Raw genomic sequence first — 15683 nt, forward strand, 5'->3', positions numbered from 1 at the left:
AGAGACGAGAACATTGATCAGAAATAAACTTTTACAGTCTTGTAGTCACTCACATTTCTAAGAAACATCACAGCTAATCTGGTTACGCCTGGTATAACCATGAGATTCATTCAATGACTAAATATAAGGAGGATTAAATGAAGTATTCTGATAATAGTATTGATTTTCCTCATTAATCTGAAGGTGGTGCAAAGCACAGATGGAAAAACATGTTTAACGATTTAGTTCAAAACAGAATAGACGACGGATTGTTACACTTCTGAAAACAGACGCTGACTTGTGGGTCGACATTAAAAAGTTGAATAATTAACGTGTTTGTTGAGTTGAGTCCGGTCGCTGCACAGATAGAAGGCGGAACCAGAAAAGATTATTGGAGGTCCTGAGAAAGGTCCTGATCCATGATTGTATAAAGGTCACTTAATAAAATAATCATAGAGTCGAAAACATTACAAGAAGTCAATTTTAATATCAAGTCGATATTAGATGCGAACAAAGTCCAGTTCAGGATTTGTGCTCCAGAAGTAACTGTGATGAAAATGGATTCTCCTCGGTCGTTATTTCATGAAAAAAAAAATGTCAACTTCATTGTGGAAATCTTTCTTCATACCCCCCCCCCCCCCCCCTCCCCCGTCCTTTCACAGTCTTATCATGTGACTGTTTGGATGCTGTAGGGTTTTGCTGCAGTCGATCAGACGAGTGAAATATGATCACTGTCACGTTTTAGTTTAAATCAAGAAAAATATGAATCCATAAAAATAAGTCTTTGTTACAAACGTAACTGTTTTGTTTGTTTGTTGACAAACATCAGTTGTTTGCGTCACAGCTGTTTGTGTTCCCCTCTCCATCTCTCTCTTTCTCAGGCCACGCCCACATTCTAGAACACTGCTGGCAGGCCATTGTTAGCGCTGTTGCCAGGCAACACGGCGCACCGTCGTCAGGGACAACCAGCTCTTCTGTCTTTCTCTCTCCGTCTGATGACACACACACACACACACACACACACACACACACACACAAACACACACACACACACAAACACACACAGCTTCCATCTTGTGGGAAAAAAAATCAAGCAAATACACAAATACATATTGTTCATTTTCACACCCGCTGTTTCTCTCTCTCTGTTACACACACACACACAGACACACACTATTGTATGATGCAATCACCTGACATCCGTATTCGTCCCTTCTATCACAGATCCGCCGCTGATCTTTTGAAATGCTTTATTATAATTCAGCACATGAGGTCGTCACGGAGACAGAACACATGAGGAAGAGGACACACAAAAAAAACAAAGCCCCCCCTTCCCCCCCACGTCGCCTCACCCCACCCTGAGAAAAAGGGGACGTTTGATTTCAGTTCCCACGCAGAGGTGAACATTTTCCTCATGAAACCCCAAAAAAACAACATTATTTCCAACATGTCGGCGAGAGCAGAGTCTGACGCCATGATGACATCATCATGAGGCGCTCAGTTGATCATTAACGTCGGAATCGATGATGTAATCAACAGCGTTTTCAGTTTACGCGGAACATTCGCGTGGATAGAACAGGCTGGAACTAAAGATGGACGACATGACAGATTCTCTATGTTGGCAGATGGGACATGGACTAAACCAAAAAAAATCCAAATAGACATCAATTTTTTTTTTTTACGTCGTCCATCTTTATGTATAGTGTAGGGGGTAGAACAACAACCTGCCACTAGGGGGAGTAATGTAAAGTTTTTAAGCTACGTTACATTTTGGAATAAAGATTTTCTCCATCAATATGCGGAGTGGTCCAATCAGCTGACAGGTTGCGTTTTCAATCTGTGAAATATTAGATCAGTTTGTTAAAACGGAACACGGAAATTGTTTTGAAATGACTTGGATCTGATTCTGTTCAGTTCCCTTCAGTCCAGAGGTTCATCTCAGAAGTTCCAACAGTTTCCTGCGAGCTCCCATGATGCATTTCAGCTGCAGGTGCACTCTCCTGTGGGTCACCACTAATAGAGGAGCAGAGAAACTGGTTCTGAACTTTCTTCGAGCTTCGGGTCATGTTTTAACAGACGTGTCAATTCAAAGCCAATAATCAATCATCAATAAGTCTCTGTTTTTTCCTGAAGAGACAAATGATAAAAACGTCCATGATACAAAAATACAACAACGTGAGCTTCAGTCAGTTTTAGTTTATATAAAACCAAATGGAAGTGTTACTGCGCCCTGAGAACTTTCCAGTGAAATCCACATGGATAAAAGAGATTCAGACGTTTCACTTCAGGCAATGAAATAAACCCGAGAATTAAAAAAAACTAAAATAAACATGGAGGGATGATGAAGCAGATCAGCTCTGGACCATCGGTAGTTAAGAACCAGATCATGTCGTACCCGCGTGTACACAACCCGGTCAAACTCAATCAAGGTGCCTTTAAAGTTCTCGAGGAGGAGGTAGACAAAAGAGACAGATAACAGTGATGTGGTAACTGAAGTCCTACTGCAGTGAACTTGTAGTCCTTAATAACAGTCTTGGATCACTTCCTGCTGAGGTCAGTTCGTACTCGCGCTGAGGTTTTTCCTGTCGTCCAGTTTACTGTCAAAGGGGAGGCCTGAAACTTCCTGGTTTGGCTTCGGCTGGATTTCCTGTTCACTGAGAGGAGGAGGAGGAAGAAGACGACAGTTTGATCCCACGTGATGAAGGTTGCTCCAGGTGGGGTCGTGTTGACCGTGTCTGTATGAACATGAGGAGGTGAGGTTTTCAGAAAGGGCTTCGACATTGATGCTTATTTTTTCATAGGATAAGTTAACATCTTATCTTTTCAGCTGTCATCATCGACCTTGCTGACGCTCTGTTTGATTTTCAGTCGAGTCGTATTCATCTAGCAAAATATCCTGATTCACATTTCGTGATGATGAGGCTGATGGTTGTAAACTGTCTGTAACATTGAGTAGCTGCCGTTACAGAATCCTATCGGACACATCTTTTAATAAGTTTGTAAATCTTATGTTTTCAGATTTAGTTTTTAAGTGTAAATCACTGATGTAGATAAAATGATCTCTGATTGGTCAGTTCTTTCTCCGACCATATGAACATCAGAACCACAGTGTAGGATGTAGTGACATCTAGTGGTAAGGGTGCAGATTGCAGCCAACAGAATAAATGCATTTGGAACCAGATTACTGTAGTCTTCTGTAATGCTAACATGGCTTTAGCCTTTCTAACGTCTGGACACGGCCATGGTGATTGGCCAGTTCCTCCTTTATTTGACCAAACTGTCCCCTCCTCCTCCCTCATCCTCCTCGCTGCGTCCCTGTTCCGGTTGACGTGGGATTTGCAGTTTTTATTTTCACAAAGGATGAAAGTGAAGTCCTTCCTCAAAGCGTCAGGTTCATTTCCAGATAGGTTCGTCCAATGACGTCTTTCAAGCCTGATTTGTTTTCCTTATGCGATGTTGACTTCCTGTTCGGCGTTGAGCCGCGACTCTGTGGGGGGAGGGAGGGAGGGACAGCTAGAAGAACCAACGGAAGGCCTCGCCGGTCGGGACGGAAGGCGGCCGCTAGGACAAAGAGACAACAAGTAGAAGTGAGAGAGAGAAATGAAATCATAAACTGTAAGTAAATTATCCACGACATGGCTGCTCCCAAAAGTGAAGCCACACCATCTCGATCGCCCCCTGGGACCACCTGATCACATACGTCACATGACCTTTCATGTAGTGATCTTCATTTTACTCAGATTGTTGTGTTACCAAAACAACAAGGAGGGTTTTTCACAAAGGGAACTTTCTGATTGGCTGAGGGAACTTTTGGGTAGACCTCACAGAGGACAGAGAAGGGATGAGGCAAGAGTGTGAAACCACCTGAACACACACAAACACAAACACACACACATCCACACGCACTCTCACACTGTGCTGTCGCTTGCTGTTAGCCTCCACAGGTCCAATTAGTGTGTAATTGAGGAAGATTACGGCTGCTAATTCACAGTCACACACACACACACACACTGTTTCGATGCGTGTGTTGATACCGTGTGTGTGTTGACGCCGAGGGAATAATTAGTGATAGTTTGTCGAGATTCCCACAGAAAGAAGTGTGTGTGTGTCTGTGTGTGTGTGTGTGAGAGTGAGATATATAGAGTCATCAGTGAGGTCGAACACCGGTGTCAATGAATTATTGATCACCACTAATTCTTATTGCACTTACTCTCTCTCTCTCCCTCACACACACTAGTGGAGCACATAAATTTGCTCTTTTCCTCTCTCCCTGCAGCTCGCTTTATCACTTTGAATCAGTGGTGTGTGAGACGTGTGTGTGTGTGTGTGTGTGTGTCAGTGTGTGTGTGTTGGCAGCCTGCCAGACCTCAGCAGGGACCGTGCTCTCGCTTTTCACCACCCACCATCTGCACAGCGTTAACACTCGAACACACACACACGTCTCACACACACACACTCAACAGGGTGAGAAATGCCTTCCAGCTCATGCCCCGCTGGCAGTGATCTGGGTTAAGCGAGCCAGGACACACAAACGCACACTCTTTCACACACACACACGCACACACACACACACAAGCGGCCAAGCACCTAAAGAGAGGATGACAAATCTTGGTGTGACCCATGACTGTCTGTGTTTGTGTGTGTGTGTGTATGATGGTGAGTGAACGTGTGTGTATGTGTGTGAGTGACCCATGAGTGTGTGTGCATGTGACCCCATTTGTGTGTGGGACCCTGTTCAGACCTGGTATTAACATACGTCCTGAGAGATCCGACCTCAAGTGGCCGGCACTAAGTACCTGTGTTCACACCAATCTGTCCTGAGAGTGTCTCCTGTGTTCAGATCCCACTTCCATGCTCTACATGCAAAGAACACGTATGTCCTGTTTGTTAGTTAAGACCCAACCATGTTGATTCAACCTAGTCAGAGTTTACAGATGTGTCCGATGTCACTTAGAGAGAGAGAGAGAGAGAGAGAGACAGAGAGAGAGACAGAGAGAGAGAGACACACACACAGAATGTGGAAACGTGGCCCAGACAGGAGGTGGTCTCTAGTGATTGGATCTATATCTGATTTAAGTGCCTTCACACATCAGATGACAAAAACGACATGTTAAAACCAGGTGTGTGGTCTGTATGAGCGTCCTCACCTCAAGTACCCCCCCGCCTCCCCCTGGTTTCTTCTTCAGCTCTTCACACTTCCTGAACTTGCAGATTTGATGACCCGTCTTCCTGTTGCGGCAGGACGAGCAGACGCCGCAGTTGATCAGCCGCCTGCACGGCCCGCACACGCCGCACCGCTTCCTCTTCCTCTTGGCCGCCGCCCCCGATGAAGAGGACGACGATGAAGATAGGGCCACGCCCCCTGCTGTCACGACTGACGATGAGGGCGAGGAGGAGGAGGGGCAGGGGGAGGAGTTGTGCTGCTGGCAGTCCGTTAGCGCCCGCTGGCCGCCTGTCATCTGGAAGGCGCTGCCAGCATCTGAGATCCCGCCCCCTGCCGACCCCATGGCCATGACAATGACCCCAGGTGGTAATCCCAGGCCCCCCAAGAAGCTACTACCCATCACCCCTCCCCCATTGCAGCTGCCGCCCTCTGATAGGCTCATCATGTCTGTGTGGGCGTGTCCCTGCTTGTTCATGATGCCGCACTCCGCACCACCGCCATAACCCGGAAGAAAGTTTGCGTTGCTCGGCGCCATGGGGTGATGGTGTGCCGATCCCTGTGTGACAGGAAGTGAGGAGGCAGTGTGTCCATCTTTTTCAGCTCCTCCCCCCTCACCACTCCCTCCACCTGATCCCCCTCCAGACCCCGCGCCGCCGTGGTGCATGCTGGTACTGTGGGAGTGCGGGGAGGTCAGGTGACCCTGCGTCGCAGAGGGGTGGTGGTGGTGGTGGTGATGCGTTGGGGCGGTTCCCACTGGTTTGGGCCGGCTCCAAAACATGGCGGCTGGGTGGTTCATGTTCATGTTGTCGTGGCAGCCCCAGGGCGCTGTGGTCATCGTGCCCAGCCTGGCAGCGGCGTTGGGAGGGAAGATGGGGCCGGCCGCCGCCAAACGGGCCGCCAGCTTGGCCGACTGGGGGAAGTTGGTGACGTTCATGTTCATGTTCACGTTGGTTTTGTAGAAGTTGGCGATGGAGGAACGGTAGCGGTCCATCTCCGTGGTGTAATCCAGCATCGGAGCCAAACTGGACACCTGCAACAGAAACATGATCATCATCCAATCAACCCACAAACTGAAACCGAGCACCGACCTGATTGTTCACAGAGCTTTAGAGGAAATATTTAAACTTGGCTACGAGGGTGTACTGCGGAGTCATGTGACCCGGAAGAGAACGCAAGTTGTTTCCTTCGCAGCCAAAAGCCAAAAGCCAGATGTTCTAGTTTTTTTTCAACAAAAAAGAATGGTTGGTTGTCTTTGGTTCCCATTTCTCTGAATGAATTCTCTATCTCTTGTTTCTCTGCTTTTGGTCTCCTCCACCTCTTCATTAGCTGTTAACGTTTCACTAAATTCACCAGCTGTTGTCGGTGTCTGTTCACAGATGAACAATGCTGGTGAGAACCATGAGAGTGAACTCCAGCGAATCACGTGACCTCGTGTCTGTCTCGGTCGTGACTCACCTGCCCCTGTCCGCCGTAAACATGGTGATTCGGGTGATGGTGGGAGGGGGCGGAGCTTCTCTGGAGCATTGAGGAGAGGTCGCTCTCCACACACACGCCACTCGTCATGCCCGACATGACCTCACACACTTGCGCTCACACATGCACTCACACACGCACACACTGGCTCACAAAGGAAGTCGGGGAGCAGTCGGTCCCGTGTGGTCCACTCGTCTTGTTCTGTGAACGAAAACAAGGACAAGAATCAGGAAGGTGATGAAGGTTTGATGCTGGTTCGGTGACATCATTGGGCGCCACTTCTCGTCAAAATCTTTCCGACATTTCCCTTTTTTTCTGTTTCTCAGTTGTGAAAAACAGAAAATGTCCATGGGTTCGAGTCTGAAAACAGGTCCAAGTTCCAGCTAAGTTCAAACTGAGTGGAACTTTGAGCTGCTCTGAGTGTCCAGCAGGGGGCGCTATGTAAGTCAGGGTCAATCACAGAAACCAGGTCATCATGTTCACTTTTCAACAAACATCACAAACTGTTGGCAAGTCTCCATCAAGACAACCCAAAACGCAAAAATAGACACACACACGCACATGCATGCGTAGAAATGTGCGCTTGCATGTGCGTGTGTGTGCACGTCAAAGACAGTCTACGCACAAAGTGTGTTCATGTGCAGAGGAAAGAGCAAGAGTGTGTTTCTGCACTGAGCGTGTGCGTATCCACTGAGACATGCACGCGCTCCGTGAGACACGCACGCGCTGCCCCCCTCACGCTCCCTCGAGGCGGAACTAATTACCCCGTCTGGTCAACCGGGCGGCTAGAGCTCCGACAGAAGGTCACGGTGGCCACTGCCTCAAGGGGGTGGAGGGGGGGGGTGTGTGTGTGAGGGGGGGGGATCTCCCACGCGACACATTAAGCCCCCCCCCCCCCCCCCCCCCGCGCCCCTCGAGGCACAGTGTGAGGGAGGATGAAGGGGGGGGGGGGGGGCTGGTAGGGGGTCAATATTATTAAAGACAGATCCGATAAAAACCGATAAGAACCGATAAATACCGTGAACACAGCATGCAGTCCGGAGGAGAGGAGGAGGAGGAGGAGGAGGAGGAGGAGGAGGAGAAGATGGACGGCGGGTGCTGCTGATGCTACTTACCGAAAGGAGGAGGAGGAGGAAGAGGAGGAGGAGAAGAGGAGGAAAGAGGAGAAGAGGAGGAAGAGAGAAGGAAAAGACCGTCTGGGAATTAGCCCGCCACGGATCATGGCTGGCGGGAAGGAGACAGAGAGAGGGGGGTGGGGGTGTGTGTGGGGGGGGGGGCACCGGGAGGGGATTTGTCGGTACCGAGGCGGGAGGGAGGGGGGTGATGGATAACAGGGGGGGCGGATGGATAATCACCTGGGTTTGGCACGAGCGTGAGGCGGCGCGCGGAGGGGGGAGTGAAGACCCTGCAGGGGCGGGAAAAAAAGACGAGCTCGAGGAAAGACACACATACTTACACACACACATCAAAGACACACATCTCCATAGGAATAAAGGGGGGGGGGGACGTGAGACGTGCTTGCGACAGAGTGAAGGGGTGGGGGGGTTGGTGCACGCGAAGATGATGTGCAGTAACGGAGAGGGGGGTGTGTGTATGTGTGTGTTTGTGAAGGGGTGTGTTTGTGTGCGTGTACGTGTGTGTGCTTGTAGCTGTCGGCGGCGGCACTGGCAGCGTGCCGCTCAGCGCGTGCGGTGTGATTGGCTGCCTGCTGGGAGTCGAGAGACAGAGACAGAGGGCGAGACAAACAGAGAGAGAGAGAAAGCTATATATATATATATATATATATATATATATATATATATATATATATATATATATATATATATATATATATATATATAAAATGTTCTTGTTCATCTAATTTACATTTTTTTGCATATATATGTATATATACAATTATTTTCTTAATTAAATATCTATAATGAAAACCAATTTCACCCATGGATCAATACTTGGTTATTAAAATTTTATTTTGTACATTGTACAGTGCATCAATAACCAAAATAATGTGCAATGTCTTATATACATTCATTGTCTTTATAAAGAGTCATAAATTGTCTTTATTTACAGTTACTTATTGTCTTTATACACATACATTAATTGTCTTTATGTATATTCCAGTTTAAGGCCTCACTTTCACTCTCTACTCCCACGATGGTGAAATGAGGCCCTCTAGTGGACATCCACCTGACTGCAGTTTTCTGTGACGTGTTTAAAACGGAGCCTCGTTGATACGCTGCTGGGATTTACTGTTCCCGTCGCTGCTCGCTCCTCCGGGCGTTAAACCCGGAGGCGCCGGGAAGGGGGAACCGACGGCTTCCGGTATATGCGATAATCGGCTCCGGTTAAAACGTCACTTGGCCGTCGCTGTCACCGGCCGCAGCTTACAAAACCCGGCTCATGTGTGGCAGAAGCTAACAGGGGGGGTAGACCGCAGTGTATTATTCTCTAACCACATTCGTAGTGACATCATCGCGTTGGTGGTATAGTGGTGAGCATAGCTGCCTTCCAAGCAGTTGACCCGGGTTCGATTCCCGGCCAACGCAGAGCTTTTTGTTACATTTCGTTAGAATTTTTTCAATTCTGTTGTATCCATATGATCCAATGAAGTGTGTCACATGAAATGCTGCGGTTCGACTGCATTTTTTAAAATGAGTCCATACATTTAATTCTATAAAACGATTAAAAACGCATGAAATCACATGAAAGTAAGTCTGTTCAAAATGGGTTTTAAGGAAGTTCTTTAAAAGAAGTCAATGATTTGAACATTGTTAAGATTGCTGCAGGATATGTTTTGGGAGTTCCAGAGAAGGAGCAAGTCTCTGTGGCCCCAGGGCCTCATTGCTCTCCCTGCCATACAGAAGCAAGAGAGTACAACAGTTATAAATAAGAAACTAAGTCAGGACGTGATGAAAGAGTGAAAGAAGCTGGAGTCTGGTTGTTTTTTTCCCATATTTTGTTTGTTTTGATGATTAACAAACAATATAAGTTAAAAGTAGATGGAGCAGCATGTTTCAGTGAAGACACAGCTTCGTTTCAGAAGATCTTCTGAACACGCTCCTCAGTGACGGGGAAGAGTCAGCAAGTTGATCACAGCTGTGGTCTCTTATCTAAAACCAACATGGAGTCCTTTCAGGTGCCTGATGAAAACCTTCTTTCCATCAGACACGACTTCCTGAGAATGTGTAAACAAGAAAACAAAAAAACGCCAACTATTTCCTCATAGTTTTTATATTCACCAGCAGTCAGTAACTGAATAGATTTAAAGAATTGAAAATATCAGATGTAAAATGTCGTTGATACTCAAATGAATACTTTAGTCACAAATATGAATCTGATGAAATGCATTAAACACAATGTCATCACATGAACCTTCTCTCAGCACCGACTCTCAGGGACTCCCAGCTTCTCTGCTGGTCTCCAGCATTGATTGTATGACATTAATAAGCAGCAGATTTTATTTAATCTTATTTTATTATATTTTTCATCTTATTTTTTTTTTTTACTATTGGGATTTTGATTATGTGTTGCCATCTCCTTGTTGTACCTTTTACTTTGTGAATTCATCTGTAAAATGAAAAGCCTTTGTGTATCAAAGACATCATATCATTAACTATGTGTTTATTTTCCATCCCATAGTCTCTCTCTCTCTCTGCGGGATAACAACTATTATTATTATATGGATTGTTGCTGCTATCATTAATAAAATCTCTACCCTCGCAGAGCTGAAACCTGACTATACACAAGTGGTCCTGGTCTCTCTCTCTCTCTCCTTCTTTGTAACTAGAGTTTGTAAACAAGTTGAAAAGGAACTATTTAAGGAGAGTGCATGAGAGTCCACTTGTTGAGATCAGAGCTCATCCACTTTGAATTATGTTGGCGTTTTGCCTGGACTGGTTTGTGCTCTATTTTACTTCCAGGGAATTCCGTCCACTGGTCTGACACGCCCATACATGTCAGGACGGGAGGATTTGAAAACTGAACATCAGAGAGGAAGAAGGAGGAACGGAGGGAACACGCAAAGACTCAGATGTTGGTCAATCTGTCACAGGATGAGTGGTGAGTGACATCTTTCACATCCTGGTTTTAAAAGCTTAAATGTCTTACTCACATTTAAGCCCTGACTTGTTAAACAGTACGATTTTTCTACAAACTCATTTTGAGGAATGTAGTTTCTGTTGCGTCCTGATGAGTCAGCAGAAACGATATTTCAATGTGTAGCGCCGTAACCCACAGATCAGGGTGCAGGGGGCACTGAAAAACAGAAACAGAAAAAATTCAATATTTCTGGAAATGCGAAAAAAAAAACCTTTGGTGTACTGCTGACCAATCAACACAACTTATCTGCAAAAATACAGCAGATAAATGCAATAGGTAGTCTAAAATGTAATCTAATGTAGCTTACTTCAGCCAGTCACGTACTAATGAGGTGTGGAAAAAAATAATTAAAATAATTGCACAATAAATTTAACATGGTAGATTTCCTATTTGGTTGAGGCATGTTTCAGCCTTAAAGAATAGAAAAAAGTAAAAGGTAGATTGAATTAAATAAACAGTTAAAATCAACCCACCTCCCGTCAACACAGGAATCCAGATGAGTTTTTATGTAATTGTGTCAATCGAGAGCTTTTAATCGTGACTTTGTGTTTTCTGAAGTCCATCTGGGAACTCTGCCCGGCGCCAGCGGCAGCAACACATCTGTGACGAATGACACGCTGGAGATGTGTATACACAGTGATGATCCGTTCAAGTTCAACGCCTACATCATCACCTACCTGCTCGTGTTTCCTTTCGCCTTTCTGTGCAACACTGGGGCGCTGTTGATTTTCCTCGTGCAGGGTCCCCGAGGGTCAGAACATGCAAACACACACAAACACACACACAAACACACACACAAACGCACCAAAACACACATCTCTATTCCTGTGACAAGTTTACATTCATGCCCTGAACCTCTGAAGCCTTCAAACGACCAGCTGACCTAAGTGTGCTCCAGCGAAGCCATGCCGTGTGTCCCCTACAGACGAAACCAGACAAACTACCAAGGGCGGTGGAATGTGAATTACTGAGGAATGAGTCATACATGCTGCACCTGCACCTCCTGTGGGAGAGAACATCTTCATCCTCATTAAATCCTGTTACTTTGTTGAAGAACAATGGAAATAAACCGTGAACATACAGAGTTTCTCTCTGGCCCACAGCCGTTTAATGATCAGAAGGATGGTTTGTATCGAGGTGGAGTCTCTGTGTCCTCCTCCCCTCCGACCTGCTCTCACCTTAAAGGGTCAGTGTGTAGAATTTAGTGACATAGAGTGGTGAAGTTGCATTGGGCAGCTGAGCAACCATCACCTCATCTTCCTCTTCCAAACATCGAAGAGAATCTCTGGTAACCTTAGGGTTTCATAAAAACTCAAAGGGCGTTTAGTTTGTCCAGTCTGGGCTACTAGAAGAAACATGGCGGCCTCCACAGAGAGTCCAATAGATGCAACGATCAAGACATTTGTGTCCCTTAATTCAGAGTTGTATCACAGCAGCACCTGGTGGACAGGAGCAGAACTGTTTCCCATGGAACTTTTTTATCATGTTTTCTTGACTCTGAAAATGTATATATTCTGTTCATGGTCAAAACCAACATGACTGCTCCAACCCTGTTTTCCTGTTTTCTCCTCCAGAGGCTCTTCTGCCTGTGTGGTCATGATGAACCTCGCCCTATCAGACGCCAGCTTCTCCCTCACCCTCCCACTCCGAGCGTTTTATTACTTGACGAATGGAGTTTGGAATTTTCCTGATTGGCTGTGTCAGTTATGTGGCTATATCTTCTACGTCAACATATACACTAGGTAACAAGCAGTCCTGTTCCCATCACTTTATACTCAAACCTTGAATGAAGTCTAGTTTTATGGGGACTGTCCCCATGAGGATGTTGAAGCCTCACAATGTGAATAGAACAAGAACACACACACACTCTTTGAAAGTGCTGCTCTTCCTCCCTTAGCATCTTCTTCCTCACTCTACTCAGCCTGCTCCGTTGGCTTGCCGTGACCAAGCCCCTCCGACACAACTCTCAGGTCACACCCACTCGGACCGTGTTGGTCTGTCTGGGAATCTGGGTGTTTGTGGGGGTGTCCGTTTCTCCCTTCCTGATCAAAGGGACCAAAGAAAGGTGAGACCGACTCCTACCTCAGAATCAAATTCGATCTACGAATTTTTTGAAATCTTTTGAACCAATTTAACTCCCTTTCTTCTGTCTCTCTCTCTCTGAGGTTGGGGTCTTCTCGTTGCTTCGAGCCATATGATGAATCCAATTGGAGGCGTCTCCTACAGTTAAACTACGTGTCATTGGCTGTGGGCTTCCTCTTTCCTCTCCTCACCATCATCCTCTGCTACAGCAGCCTCATACGTCACCTGATGGCCGGGTCTAGCCTCTCTGGCATCCAGTCCGGCAACAGCCACCACCACACAAGACAACGCTCTGTGCACCTGGTTTCAATGGTGATTGTGACCTTCCTGTTCTGCTTTCTGCCCTATCATGTGATGAGGTCAGTGCACCTGCACGCCGTGTTGGACAAGTGGCCCTGTGAGGTCACAGTGGTGCTGCGGCGAGCAGCGGTGGTGACGCTGTGTCTGGCGGCATTGAGCAGCGTGGTCAACCCTCTGCTGTATTACTACTCAGCCAAGAAGTTCAGAAACGACCTGAGGGACGTTTTCCGGAACAGCAGGAGGTCCTTCCAACGCAGAGCTTCAGCTGGGAGAAGGGAACCTGAAACCTGAGGACACCTGCAGGGTCATCACGCAGCTCTGTAGCTCGGCCAATCAAAACAGTCCGCCTCATTGCAAACAGCATCAAGGATCATTTCATTTTTTTATTTTTAGATGACAGATTTCACCCTCCAGTTCTCCAGACATCAATCCCTCATGGGGCTTCAAGAGTTGTTGAGGAGGATCCACACGTTGAGGAGGAGGAGGTTTCAGGTGCTGTTGAAGAGAAAGATTCACATCTACAGTAGGAACCAATGGGATCGTAGCTGAGAGCCAAACGGAACAAGCAATGTAATGTTGGTTTTGGCTTGTTTCTCGTGTGTGTGTTTGTGTGTGTATATGTGTGCGTGTGTGTGTATGTGTGTGTGCCTGTATGTTTACCAGAGAAGCGCTTTTATTTACATGTTTGTGTTTTACTGTAAGCTTGAGTCACTTGGAACGGAAATGCATTCATGCGAACACCCCACGGGATACAGCTTCAAGTTATCTCACTGCGTGTTTGTGTTGTTTTTTACAGAGTCTCACACAACAATGAGCCTTGTGTATTGTTCTTGTGAACAGGTTAGTTTTGTTTCCTGGTTAAGATCCAGTATGTATATCCGGTGACACAGGAAATCATTGATCTCAGCAGCCTTATCCAAACAGAGTCTGCAGATCCATTACAGTTGTAATAATCCCTCTGACCTGTAGAGGGTGTTACTCCAGCATGTTGGTGATAATACATTGTTGATACTGAAATTTAAATAGTAAAGATAAATGAGAAAATGATCAAAACACTCTCCATTATGGTTGCAAACAATAAATAATGATGGAGTTCAGATTAAACCATTTAAATAGTTGTTAAAACTGCATTATGAGCCAATTCAACGTATTAAATTATCAATTCTAAATCCAGTATGTTCCTTTGTATCAAAGCTTAAAACGTACGTTTATCTTAACTAGTTCCTTTTGTTGACCGAATTCTAGTTTTTATTATTGTAATGTAAGGTCATGCTGAAATGTTTGTATTTGTACTTGTATGTCTTTTATTTGTGAAGCTATTTTAATTTGTTTTGATAAGTTCCATATAAATGAAAAAAATATGTATTATATATAATGACCAGTATGTTATTATGTTATATGTTATGTCTGTTATATTTCAGTCCCTTAAACCCCCCTCACACTCATATTACATGACATCACGAGAGGAAATCCGGGTCAATCCCGTGTTTTAAGTTTTCTTTTTTTTCTATTTGTTTTAGTTTTATATTTAAAACACATGAAATACAACATTTATGAAATGTTTGCAACAAGGATGTTTTCAATGTTCATGATGAAGGAACTTGGTCTGGACCTGCTTTACAGGCTCAGCAGCAAATGACGAGGACGAGTTTACACCCGGGGCTCCTCCCACTCTTGTGAATAACAAAGGTGACTAACTGGATGTGGTGTAAGTGTTGCCCTTTATTGTTTCCCCTGGTTGCTGTTTCAAAGTGTCTGCAAAGAGGTACTGTGGACATTGACGGGGGGGGGGGGGGGGGGGGGACCTAAAACTTCTCTCACAACATCTCTCACATGAAAGTTTCCACAGTCACCTAGACACAGTGAGGCTCCATGAAGGCTACAGGGTTGACATATTGTATGTTGTGTTGTTTTTATTGAGTCACTGCGCCCCCCCCAAACATACTTTATTACCAGCCACCACTGCATCAACCAGTGGAGTCGCCCTCTGCTGGTCATAACATACAATACAGGTTTCAGACACTTTTGCATTGGCTTCACTTTATACTTTTATGTCAGTTTTATAAAGAGTCTGTGGCTGTGACATTTTGTCTCAGCCATTATGACAAAAAACACACAAACATTTTTGTTGTATATGAAAAGATTCCGACTTTACACCTTACGAGTGCTTGAGAGAGCCAATCAACACACAGCGAACCACAAGGTCAAAGGTCAAAATCAGGAACAGACAGATAATGATTTTGTGTGTTTTAAGAAAACACACTTTTCTTCCTGTGTGTGTGTGTGTGTTTCCTAACCTCCAGGTGTTTCCTGTCCCCAACCCTTTTGTTGTACACACACATGCACACACACAGACACACACATTGAGTGAGACCATGAACATAAAAGCAGCTGAACTGACTGTGATCGGCTCCTGTTCAGCCCCCCCCCCCACACACACACACACATATAGAAACACACACACACACACACACATCTTCTATCTCAGACACATCAGTAAGGACAGTGCGATCACAGATGGTGTCTCAGCTGAACCAACACATGGACTGTTCCTTTAACATCTGGTCTCAGGTTCCAATGAGGCCTC

The 15683-nt window shown here is 45.7% G+C and overlaps 2 protein-coding genes and 1 non-coding gene across 3 annotated transcripts; 2 read left to right on the forward strand and 1 right to left on the reverse strand.

Annotated features, from left to right (window-relative positions):
• Positions 1-1344: 1344 nt before the first annotated feature.
• LOC133949643 (CXXC-type zinc finger protein 5-like) lies at positions 1345-7860 on the reverse strand. Its single transcript, XM_062383577.1, has 4 exons — positions 7732-7860; positions 6599-6817; positions 5127-6173; positions 1345-3540 (listed from the first exon to the last, which is right to left on the reverse strand). Exons 2-4 carry the CDS (start codon positions 6713-6715, stop codon positions 3493-3495), a joined length of 1212 nt encoding a protein of 403 aa, XP_062239561.1. The 5' UTR covers positions 6716-6817; positions 7732-7860; the 3' UTR covers positions 1345-3492.
• Positions 7861-9090: 1230 nt separating this feature from the next.
• Positions 9091-9162, forward strand: trnag-ucc (transfer RNA glycine (anticodon UCC)). The gene has a single exon. It is a non-coding gene; the product is annotated as a tRNA-Gly (tRNA).
• A 288-nt stretch (positions 9163-9450) lies between these two features.
• LOC133949647 (cysteinyl leukotriene receptor 1-like) lies at positions 9451-14876 on the forward strand. Its single transcript, XM_062383584.1, has 5 exons — positions 9451-10675; positions 11273-11465; positions 12289-12456; positions 12612-12779; positions 12880-14876. The coding sequence occupies exons 1-5, from the start codon at positions 10570-10572 to the stop codon at positions 13385-13387; spliced, it is 1143 nt and encodes a 380-aa protein (XP_062239568.1). The 5' UTR covers positions 9451-10569; the 3' UTR covers positions 13388-14876.
• Positions 14877-15683: the final 807 nt, after the last annotated feature.

Source organism: Platichthys flesus, chromosome 24 (assembly GCF_949316205.1).
Source record: "Platichthys flesus chromosome 24, fPlaFle2.1, whole genome shotgun sequence".
Classification (NCBI taxonomy): Eukaryota; Metazoa; Chordata; class Actinopteri; order Pleuronectiformes; family Pleuronectidae; genus Platichthys; species Platichthys flesus.

Bases quoted from the DNA above. Each gene is read 5' to 3' on its own strand.
- LOC133949643 (XM_062383577.1), bottom strand. From the start codon at position 6,715: ATGTCGGGCATGACGAGTGGCGTGTGTGTGGAGAGCGACCTCTCCTCA. The intron at 6,174-6,598 runs GTGAGTCACGAC...TTTCTGTTGCAG, and splicing joins TTTACGGCGGACAGGGGCAG to GTGTCCAGTTTGGCTCCGAT. The intron at 3,541-5,126 runs GTGAGGACGCTC...TCTTTGTCCTAG, and splicing joins GAGGCGGGGGGGTACTTGAG to CGGCCGCCTTCCGTCCCGAC.
- LOC133949647 (XM_062383584.1), top strand. From the start codon at position 10,570: ATGTCAGGACGGGAGGATTTGAAAACTGAACATCAGAGAGGAAGAAGG. The intron at 10,676-11,272 runs GTGAGTGACATC...TGTTTTCTGAAG, and splicing joins AATCTGTCACAGGATGAGTG to TCCATCTGGGAACTCTGCCC. The intron at 11,466-12,288 runs GTCAGAACATGC...TTTCTCCTCCAG, and splicing joins CTCGTGCAGGGTCCCCGAGG to AGGCTCTTCTGCCTGTGTGG.